Source organism: Suricata suricatta, chromosome 16 (assembly GCF_006229205.1).
Source record: "Suricata suricatta isolate VVHF042 chromosome 16, meerkat_22Aug2017_6uvM2_HiC, whole genome shotgun sequence".
NCBI lineage: Eukaryota > Metazoa > Chordata > Mammalia > Carnivora > Herpestidae > Suricata > Suricata suricatta.
The window spans coordinates 3,938,198-3,949,378 of record NC_043715.1 but is presented as its reverse complement, the minus strand read 5'-3'; the positions used below and the strand labels follow the sequence as shown (position 1 = coordinate 3,949,378).

The 11,181-nt window shown below is 56.8% G+C and overlaps 1 protein-coding gene across 1 annotated transcript in view; it reads left to right on the top strand.

Annotated features, from left to right (window-relative positions):
* WFDC1 (WAP four-disulfide core domain 1) overlaps positions 1-10,831 on the top strand; it is a 23,007-nt gene extending 12,176 nt beyond the window's left edge. The window contains exons 3-8 of the mRNA XM_029926140.1: positions 1,007-1,071; positions 1,718-1,801; positions 3,087-3,227; positions 7,687-7,728; positions 9,036-9,107; positions 10,430-10,831. Coding sequence (XP_029782000.1) covers positions 1,007-1,071; positions 1,718-1,801; positions 3,087-3,227; positions 7,687-7,728; positions 9,036-9,094 — 391 coding nt within the window. The 3' untranslated portion in view covers positions 9,095-9,107; positions 10,430-10,831. The remainder of the gene's footprint in view (positions 1-1,006; positions 1,072-1,717; positions 1,802-3,086; positions 3,228-7,686; positions 7,729-9,035; positions 9,108-10,429) is intronic.
* Positions 10,832-11,181: the final 350 nt, after the last annotated feature.

The following is an 11,181-nucleotide window of genomic DNA, read 5'->3' as shown; positions in this document are numbered from 1 at the left end:
GGGGCTGAGACTGGGACTTTCAATAACAGCAGCCTGCGGGGACCGCCCCCGCCAGCCCCTCCTCCCAAGGCCCAAGCAAGAATGACCACGCTTTGTTTTCTTTGGGGTGAGGTCACGGCTATGACAAGGGACTCATCACCCTTAATTATGATTACAATCTACCCTGTTTGAGTACTGCCTCCTGCCTGGGGCTCAGGGCCAGCAGAGCCCCTCCAGGGCCCCTTATTTTAAAAAAGAGAATTTGGCACCCCCTCCTGGTGGAAGAAGCACAGGACGGTACTTGCCTCTGTGTGGATAAGTCAAAGAAGATGCCCCTTCCTTTGGACTGTGACTTGCCACCTCTGCCAGGTGCTTTTGAGCAGTGCACACACTGTACAACTGTTCATGGCATTTCTCATAGCCTTTCCATACATCATCTCATTTAACACTCACACAGCCCTGAGGTAGAGAGACTGTTATCAGCCCTATTTGCACAGTGGAAGACACTGAAGCTCAGAGAAGCTGAGTTGCTTGCTCAAGATCACACAGCAGGCAGAGCTGGGGTTTCAATCCAGTCTTCCGACTGTGGAGGAGAGCCCACCGCCTCAGGCCCCGAGTGCGGGGATGTGGGGCCCTTACTCCCACATCTGGGCCCACGCCTGGGAGTCCCTCACTGCCTGGAACGTCCTTCCACGAGGCACCCACACAGCTCCTTCCGATCTTTGTCCAGCGGCGATCACGTTTTCAGGGACGATTTCCCCCCGTAAATGGCGAGTCGTCCTCCAGCCATTCCTCACCCTCCTTTCCCTGCTTAATTTTTCTTTATAGCACAGCCTGGAACATTGCGTTTTATTCACTCATTGACTGTCCCCCCTTGATGGTCCCCCGCATAAGGCGGTGTTTGGTCCGTTTCATTCACTGCCGTGTGCCCACCAGCTAACCTAGTCCATGGGCACCGGAAAAATACTCAGTGAAAATGAAAAGAACCCGTGAATCAAGGAATGAGGGGGTCTCCCTGGCCTGGCAGAGCGGTCCGGGTGTTCATTGCTCATAACGACCAGCAGCTGACCCATCGAGGCAGGGACTCCCCACGTCGGCCGTGGTCCTATCCGGCTGCCTTTTCTTACCTGTGTTACCTTCCTGCTCCCTGGAGGACTCTCCACCCAGCTGTGGGGTTTCGAACCCTTTACAGCCCGCTGCTGGGCTGCTCTTCCCGTTAAAACTGTGTTGGTCACAGAGCAGGCTAAGCTGCTAAGCTGCTCCATGAACCCAGGAGCCCAACCTGTTTGCTCCCACCTTGGTTAAAAGGCCAGAGGAGGTGGGTGGTCCGTGGCAGGTAGGTGGCTCCAGTCCAGTCGTCCGGGGACCCAGGTTCCTGCCATCTTTTGCTCTTCATGGTCAAGGAGGCTCCCAGGCTGCAGGAGGAGGGAGGGGCGCAAACAGGCACAGAAGCTTGGGCAAGAACAGAAAGTTGTGTCATCACCTCTGCTTACGCCCCATTGGCCGATCTCAGTCATGTGCCACACCTTGCTGCAAGAAGGCTGGGAAATGTAGTTTCCTGCTTGGCCCCGGTGCCTCAAAGAACCTCAAAGTGCTTTTCCTGAAAGGACTGGGCAAATGTGTGGCAGGGAGCCTCTGGGTCACATCATGAGATGTAGGCACCCCCATTTCCGGGAGCTGGGGCGTTTCTAGCTGCCCGAGGCAGGGGGCTCCGTCTAACCATGTATCACTTTGCTAGTTTTAGACTGGCTAGTGCAGCCGAAACCTCGGTGGCTTGGTGGCAACGGCTGGCTCCTGGATGGCCCGGAGGAGGTGCTGCAAGGTACTTACGGGGTGAAGCCCGACCCAGCACCAGAGTCAGGATCCCCCTTCTTAGGCTCTCTGCTGCAGCAGGCTGCCTGCCCTCCAGCACCTCAGATACTCAGTCTTCAGCACCCTGCCCTCCAGCACCTCAGATACTCAGTCCTCAGCAGCCTGCCCTCCAGCACCTCAGATACTCAGTCCTCAGCACCCTGCCCTCCAGTACCTCAGATACTCAGTCCTCAGCATCCTGCCCTCTAATACCTCAGATACTCAGTCCTCTGCACTTTGCCCTCCAATACCTCAAGATACTTAGTCCTTAGCACCCTGCCCTCCAGCACCTCAGATACTCAGTCCTCTGCACCCTGCCCTCCAGTACCTCAGACACTCAGTCCTCCACACCCACCACAGAAGGGTGGTGGCTGGGGCTTGGCCACGGCTCTGAATCCACAGGACAGTATAGGGGTTGACCTTCCCTAGGAATGGGGGCCCCCTCCCTGGGTGGAGACTTGAGAGGGGGCTGTGGGTGGCTTTCCGATCCCTAAAATCATACTAAGGGGTCCGCTGCTCCCTGGTGCTGAAGACTTCTCCGGGGGGTGGGGAGCAGGCAGGCCGGGGGTCGGAGAACTGGAGGGTGTGCCCGTGTGTGCACGTGTGTGTGCACGTGTGTGTGCGGCTACGCCTGTGATTGCACACACGTGTGTGCGAGACTGTCCATGAGGCGGTGCGGCCCCTGTGGGCTGTTCTCGCACTGTGTCCGGATGTCCGTGCGTCTGTGTGCCTGCAGGCGTGTGTGACTGCAGGCGTGAGCGTGCATGTGTGTGTTAAGAGCCACGGGTGTGTCCGGATTTGTGTATGAACGCGTGTGTGCAGCTGTGGCTGTAGAGGTGAGTGTGCACATGCGTGCATCAGGATCTGCGTGTCCAGGCGCAGAGTTTGTGTGTGTGCACGTGTGTGCATGTGTGAGTGTGTGCATGTGTGTCAGGCCTTTTTGTGTGAAGTGTGAGCACGGGGGTAGGTGAACTTGTGTGTATGTGTGTCATGACGCACACCACGCAACTTTGGACTGTGCGTTGGTGTGCGTGTGCATATGTGCGTGTGTATGCATGTGTGTGTGCATATGTGCGCATGAGTGTGTGCATATGTGTGCATGCACGCGCACGTGTGTATATGTGTGTGTGTGTGCGTGTGTGCATATGTGTGTGCCCATGCACATGTTACCGTGAGCGAGACGCAGGGCACAGCCTGGGATCGCGGGCAGACGACCCGCTGCTCGCACCCAGCACGCGGCCTGTGTCACCCCACAGCCGAGGCCTGCAGCACCACTGAGGACGGGGCCGAGCCCCTCCTGTGCCCCACGGGCTACGACTGCCACATCCTGAACCCGGGGGACGTGGCCGCGGGCATCCCCAACCGCGGGCAGTGTGTCAAGCAGCGCCAGCAGACCGGTGAGTGTGCCCCGCCCCCAGCCCCGCTCCTGGCCCCTCCTCCCTGTGACGCCCCTCCTGGGAGGCCTGTCCCAGAGAAAACCACCAGGGCCCCCCAGGCCTGGCGCAGAGCTCCTCCCGTCCTACCTCCCTGCTTCTTCTGGGTCTTCCACCTTCCCACCCTGCTTGGGACACAGGCCTCCGAGCCCTGCCACCTCCTAGCTGGGACCAGGTGCTTCCAATCTCTGAGCCTCAGTGTTCTCATCTGTACAATGGGGCCACTCTGGGCTGTCAGGGGAATTCCTTTAAATCCTACTTGCAAAGCCCTCAGAGCAGAGCCAAGAAATAATAGGTGGTCAGTAAATGTCAGGTATTTTATACCCATCTGTATATCTATTTTTTAAAATGGTCTGAGAACCCTTGACTTCCGGCAGTCCCTGCCAGAACCATTGAGTGTGACTTCACTCATTTTGTCCCTGGAGGTGACTAGGAACGAGTAAATCGATCAGGGAAGAGCACGAAGAGCATGGATGTAGTTTGCATGATTTTCCCAAGGAGAGCCCGGGCCGCAGGGCAGGGACCGCGGGACACCTGCCGGAAGCCCCCTGAGCCTTGGGCACGGCAGAAGGTCGACAGGACTTGGGAGAAACCTGTGGCAAGAGAATCGGGCATTTCGGGCAGATGTGGGGTGGCCAGATCACCGATGAGCCCGCTGGGCCTCTGGGCGCACAGCCTCAGCGGCCCGGCCCGCCCCTCTGCATCTCCGACCCGAGAGCCAAAGGGAGCGCCTCGGTCCGCAGTGAGAACAGAACCCAGCACGGCACGGATCTGCCAGAGCGTTTCCCCTCCTGATTCGAGAAGGCATTTCCCTCAAGTGCTTCCAGGGGCGCGCTGAGTGCTCTGCGGTTGGCTTCCTCCTTCCGCAGGTGCCGTGATTGCGAGAAGGCAGAGCCATCTCGAGAGGCCTGGGTTGCTGGGCTTCCAACCATTTTTCCCATAAAAGGATTGAACCAAGTAGGCAGCTTTGCGGTTTCTCTGACATTCCACCTGCTGCTCGGGGTTACGAGCGCGCTCTCCAGCCAGACAGCCTCACCTATTTGGGCTTCATTTTCCTCATCTGTAAAATGGGCTGATAATACTTAGGCTACCCCACGCCCTGTCGCCTGTCTCAGGGAAGAGGAAGAACTTGAGGCGGGAAACTTGTCTACACTGTCCGCGGCTAATAAGGAGCAGAGGGGCGTGCTGGGCCTGTCCGTGGGCCGCAGAGCCCGTGCGGGGTGCGTGCGCCTGTGTGGGTGTTCTCCCCTCCCCTGCGGATGAGCGGAACCTTCCAGACAGAAATGCCAATGAGGTTCCTCTTAGCCTTGTTCCGAGGGGGCTGTCACTTAGCAATAATTGTTAGTAATTACACAGGAGCTTGGCAGCGTCTTGATCTCCAACAAGGTCCCTTCGAGCACGAGCCTCGGGGGGCGGGGAGTGGAGCACTGTGCCCCAGGGCAACCCGAAAGCAGCCTTTTATTTAAGTTTTGTCTTTTTAAGCTACATATTTGAAATAATTTTAGACCTCAGGGAAATAGTGCCTTGAGCGCTCCATCCCCATGACCCAACGCGGTCACAGCTGCTCGTGCCCCCCCCTTCCCTCCCCAGGCCCCCGCTGTCTCCCCATATCAATCCACCTGTTTATTTCGGGGAGGGGCACTGTTTGAGAGTCAGTCGCCCATCTCATGCCCACCTCGACGAGGTGCGTCTCCGAGAGCCAGCTCTAGGGCGAGCCCCTGACCCTCCGGGGTTTACAGTCCATCGGCCCGGAACCCGACATCTGAGGGGATCACGTCTTTCTGAAGAGGCACCTGGACTTGGACGCAGGCAGGCAAGGTGAATGCGGAGAGCAGGGTCTGGGGACCCACGCATTTCTCTGGGACGGGCTGGCGGTCACTCAGAGGCCGAGCGCCCTCTGCCCCCCAGGCTTGCCCCTGGCGAGGCGACCTGGCCGGTGCTTCGTGAGAAGAGCAGAAAATCCTGCAGCCTTGAGCCGGGGAATCCAGTTTGCAAAAAGGACATGAAGGTGTGAGGAGGGTGTCCGGCTCCCCACGTACCTCTCGCCTCCCTGCGGCGCCGCGGGCCAGCGCTGTCCCCAGGGAGCAGGCACACACAGGGACGCGTCATCGACGCCACCCTGGAAAAACCCTGCCATCTGCTTCAGAAAACTGTTTTGGTCCCACCGATAAGCTCTCAGCCCGAGGGTGTGGAGGGGTCCTCTCGGCCTGTAACAAATGTCACGCTGGCCCTCAACACCCAGGTGCTTTTTAGGATGGCCACAAAACAGAAGGAAACAAAATGTCAAGCAATTGCGTAAATGCAATCTTTAATTTATTTTTAATGTTTATTTTTGAGACAGAGAGAGACAGCATGAGCAGAGGAGGGGCAAAGAGAAAGGGAGACACAGAATCCAAAACGGGCTCTGAGCTGTCAGCACAGAGCCCGATGCGGGGCTTGAACCCCCGAACTGTGAGATCATGAGGTGCCATCTTTAAAATGGAGACGTAACAGGCCTATAACAGTACGTCAGTTCCCAGCACATAAATGCGCTTTGTGGAGGATCCAGAGAAACTTCTGCAGGACCTGGCCAGACCTCTGCGGCACAAATGTTTCCCCGCAGTGACAGGACGGAGGGGCGGCGGGTCCGTGATCATCACCAGTGTGAATCCTTACTAATTCGAGATGTCTGATGTTCCCGAGTCAAGCACTTTTAGAAATTATTTTATTTCAGGAGCACCTGGGGGGCTCAGTCAGTTGAGCATCCAACTTCGGCTCAGGTCATGAGCTCATGGTTTGTGAGTTCAAGTCCCGCGTCGGGCTCTGTGCTGATAGCTCGGAGCCTGGAGCCTGCTTCCGATTCTGTGTCTCCTTCTCTCTATGCTTCTCCCCATGCTTCACCTCTCTCTCTCAAATATAAACATTAAATAATAATTTAAAAATTATTTTATTTTGGAGGAGGGGGAAGAGCAGAGAGAGAGAGAGAGAGGGAGAGAGAGGATCCCAAGCAGGCTCCACGCTCTGCACAGGGCCTGAGGTGGGGCTCGATCCCACGACCCTGGGATCATGATCTGAGCTGAAATCAAGAATCTGATGCTGAACTGACTGAGCCTCCCAGGAGCCCCTCGACCACTGTTTACGTACAAAATTGGCAGTTTTGTGTGGTTCCTCCTATTATTTGCCTATCTAGGGCTAAAGGGAATTATTTGTTTTAACCCCCACAATAGTTTTAAGAGGTGCCAATTTCATGCCCATTTCCAGGTGAGGAAACTGAGGCTCAGAGAGGATTAGCGAAGCAGTGGAATGAAGACAGCCGCTCAGGTTACTCTGTCACGGGCGGTAGAGACGTTCAGGTCTCCTCTGAACGGACTCAAAACACCACGAACCCCCCACGTGAATTGCTCATCTCGTAATGACCCTTGCTGAATAGTATGTTGGACTTCTGCTTCCGGTTCATCTGTTAACAGTGGTTCCCAAACTTTTTGGTCTCGGGACCCCCTTATAACTCAAAAAACCTTGGGGACCCCAAAGAGCTCTCCCTTGCGTGACCACGGATGATTGCCACATTAGAAACTAAAGCCAACATATTAGAAAGATTTGTGGTAATTCATTTACAAACAGTGCTGATAAACTAGTTGCGCATTAAACAGAAATAACATTTCCTTTCAAAGTCACTGTACTTGGGGGCACTTGGACAGCTCAGCTGGATGAGTGTCCGACTTCGGCTCAGGTCACGATCTCACAATTTGTGAGTTTCAGCCCCACGTTGGGCTCTGTGCTGACAGCTTGGAGTCTGGAGCCTGCTTCAGACTCTGTGTGTGTCTCTCTCTCTCTCTGCCCCTCCCCTGCTCTTGCTGTCTCTGTCTCTTTCTCTCTCTCTCACTCTCAAATATAAACATTAAATTGGGGTGCCTGGGTGACTCAGTCAGTTGAGCGTCTGGCTTTGGCTCAGGTCATGATCTCACGGTTCGTGGGTTTGAGCCCCACATCAGGCTCTGTGCTGATAGCTAACTCAGAGCCTGGACCCTGTCTTCAGGTTCTGTGTCTCCCTCTCTCTCTGACCCTCCCCTGCTCACGCTGTCTCTCTCTCTCTCTCAAAAATAAATAAAACAAAAAGAAAATCAAAAACATTAAATGTAAAAAGTAAATAAATTAAAAATAGAAGTCACTGTACTTTCCAACACACACCCCAGGAGAAGACGGGCCTCAGTTCACATTTCTGCGGTTCTCGCTGATTTGTGAGCGAGGAGCGGAGAGTTAGACTCGCGTCTGCTCCTGCACTCCGTCAGCTGTGCCGTTGGCCGTCACGCGGCGTCTGGAGACTCCATGCGCACCCGGGAGGGAACGAGAGCGGAGACACAGGAACTCCTTCCTATTCTTAGGGAACTAGTTTTGGCCGCGAGAGCTCACTGCAGGGAGTTTCACTCTCTCGCTTGTTTTCCAGATGGGCGACTCCTACAACACAGATTTTACAAGGAATACCCAGGTAGGAGCCAAACCATTTCTCCTTGTCAGAGGGCACTACAGGGGGGCAGCGAGGGTTTCTTGGGTGCAGAAGAGACCAGAACCCCACTGACTGTTTGGAGAGCCGCAGTCGGGAGCTGCTGGGAAGGGAAGTGCCCATACTGTTCTCAGTGGCTCGTGTGCCATCAGGTGTCCGGGGACGTGAGGCGGTGGGATGCCAAGATGCTTCTGGCGTGAAAAATCTCTCCTCCATCCTGAGCAGCCCTCTGGGGGCGGGGGGCACCGGACATGGGCAAGGGCCATTCTAGGCTGCAGCCGGGGACTGAGGCAGCCGTTTAGGGATGTCTCACGGGGGACAAACTGAGAACTAGGATTGGAAAATAGCATAGAAGCCCTGTTGCCTGGTGGGGAGCAGAGGGGGTGGGAGCCAACGAGGGGCTCGTGGAAGAAAAATGGCTTTTGTTAAATGTTACAGCTTGGGTCTGGGTAAGCTTCAGTCCTTCCTGGGTAAGCTTCAGTCCTTCCTGCTTTCACTCGGGGAACTGGAAATATGGCTGACACTATTCTTGTATCTGATCTGTCACTGATCCATCCATCCAGCTTCCAGTCTTCCATCTACCCATCATTCCATCCATCCTTCATCCATCCATCTATCCACTCATCCATCCACCCTCCCCTCCTCCCTTCCTTCCATCTATCCACGCATCGGTCTATCCAAAATTCGATTCCTCTGTCCATCTTTCCGTCCTTCCTTCCTTCATCCACCCGCCCTCCCCTCCACCCGTCATTTCTTTGTTAAGAATTTACAGCCGCGATGGATTTCAAGCACCGCTCCTCATGCGGGGCTGGAGGGCGGGGCCACATTTGTCACGTGACAGACCCAGCCCTCCCCCTCGAGCAGCTAAAGTCAAGCAGTAAATCAATACAAACCCCAGTAGTTATTTAGTAATAATAGTGATCAGGTGACTGAGGTCACACAGAGGACACTATGAAAACGATACCTTAGACTAGGATATCAGGGAAGGCTTCCTGGGGAGGGGACATTTAAGCTCAGCCTAGAGAATAAGAGCTCGCGGGCAGAGGCCCAGCGTGTGTGAGAATCCTGAGGGTGGAAGCAAGGACCGTGAATGGAGGCGGAGCCAGACCACACTGGAGGGGGTGGGGGCTGTGGGCGTGGTGAGCAGGGGAGAGGCTGCAGGCTGGGTTTGGGGACCTTGTTTGGGGAGAAGAAGGGACAGGGACAGGGAGCCGGGTATCTGGACTCCGTCTGGGGGTGGCGGGTGAGCCACAGAAGACACGCCTGTCCTGATGGCCCCTCTCTCTTTGCAGAGGGCGACTCCAAGAACGTGGCCGAGCCGGGAAGAGGACTCCTGCGGCGCTTCCCATGAGGCAGTGGGGCAGGTGGGTCGCGGAGCGGTGGCCAACGGGGGCGGCTCGGGGCGCGGGTGTCCTCCGCGGCTGCGCTCCCCATGGCTGCCACGGGGGGACGGCGGCAAGGGCTTTACCCAGGGCGAGAATTTAAAATCCCCTTATGGTGTCAAAGTAGACGTGCACACGAGAACTGGCCGTGTAGCCCGAAGTTTCCATGCCATCCAGACCTAAACCCAAAGTCTAGACTAGGTGACAACCTCCCTTTCCGTGCCTGGTGTCCGTGCCTCCATGGACCGCAGACGAGTCCCCCGCTGCCCCCTGAAGCCTGTCCCTCAGTCCCTCCCTCGGTCACACAATATGGTCAGGTGCCAACTCCGAGACAGGCCCGCGCCGGGCACTCAGTCCCTCAGCAGCCGTTCGGGGATATCGGTGCTGCACCAGGTACTGAGCGGGGGCTGACCCGTGGACAACTGGGGTTCCTGCTCCTAGGGCCCCCCCTCTGCTCAGAGACCACACAGGTGAACCCGGAAATCAGCCTGCGACATGTATTATGAAGGGAGTGGGTGGGGGGGTTCAGGGGTGGGGGTATGAGGCAGAGTACCCAGGTCCGGGCGGGGCCGCTGGGGTCGGTGGCCAGGCTGGCACCTGAGGGGTCCCCCGGGAAGGCGCAGGCCCTGCTCTCAGGCGAGGTGCATGCCTCTGGGCGCCAAGGACCGAAGCCTCTGCCCGGAAACCCGGGTGCCTGCCCCACCCCATGAAGGCCCCACACGTCTGCACACAGTGAACAGAAGCCCTTGAAAGCAGCCGATTTCCCCCAGAATGTCCTCGAAAGGCAAACATCAGGTTTCAGATTCCAGAACATTCTGGCGCGAGTCCTCCGGCAAGATCTTGGGCCCTTGGTGGATTGGTGCCAACATGCCTATTACCTGCCGATGACAGGAACGGTCCCTGGAGTGTATCTGACCCACCTCGGGCAGTGGGCCTCCCTCGGGGGTGCACGGAGGTGGGGGGAGGGCGACGGGGTAGAGCAGGGCATGAGGGCCAGTGTGCGGCGCGTCTGGGAGCAGCCGCCGGACAGAACTGGGCTCAAATTCTCGATCCACCACATGTGCCCTTGGGCCTATGCCTTCAACTCCCCATGCCTCAGTTTCCTCGTCTGTGACACAGGCATGATGGAGAGGGATGTGTCGAGCAGAATGAGAGGGTGCCCAGAGAGACTGGCAGCAAGTTGAGGATTCAGTCTTAGGGAACCCGGCATCTTTCTGGTGTCTGGGGGAGGGGAGCTGACACAGGCCGTGACCTCTGTCCTGCCCCCAGCAGCGGCTCTCATCCCTTCTCTGCGTCTCTTCCAGCCACTGTTCGAGAACACTTTTCCACTTGCTGCTAAGCCTTGGAAACAGTCGGACAAAACATGATTTGACCCCCAGAGGCCATGCCCAGCTCGACAGCATGACCCCAGAGATACCCCAGCGTGACCGCCTGGCTGGCTGACTTTGTGGGGGCCCCTTACCAGCACCAGGTCCCCGTTTTATCACCCTGGGAACACGGCACACCTAGCAGCCCCACTAGACCTGGGGGCTGCAAGGAGCCCACCCTGGAGAGGTCACTGCCTTTGTGAGCTGTGTGAAGCCCCTTTCCAAGAAGGTCTGAGGCCCTGTTATTACACGTTTCTTCCAGATTTGGCTGCGGGAGGCATGGACGTGTGCCACCTCGTCTCAAAATAAATCACTCCTTGCAAAACAGAAACGAACTTACTGCTCAGGGAGGAGTCATGGTCTCAAATCCCCCCATGATCTCAAATTGCATGAGTCGAAGCCCTTGAACCCTGGGGATGGGTGGGGGGAAGGGATTCTGGGATGACGTGTCCACTCAGCTCTGCTTCCAGAATATCCAGCCATGGGCGCCCTGCTCTGGGTCTGGGTCCGATCCTGCTGAGCCCGACTCTGCGGGGAGGATTTGTTGAAAATGCTTTGCTGGGAAAGTTCCTGGGGGACCTGAGCGGAAGGGGAGGGACGTTGGGCGGGAGGAGGTGGGAATCAGACAAGGTGAGGATCGAAGTCCCACAGCGGGTGCTGGGTGAGACCCGCCAGGGCGGGCTCCGGGG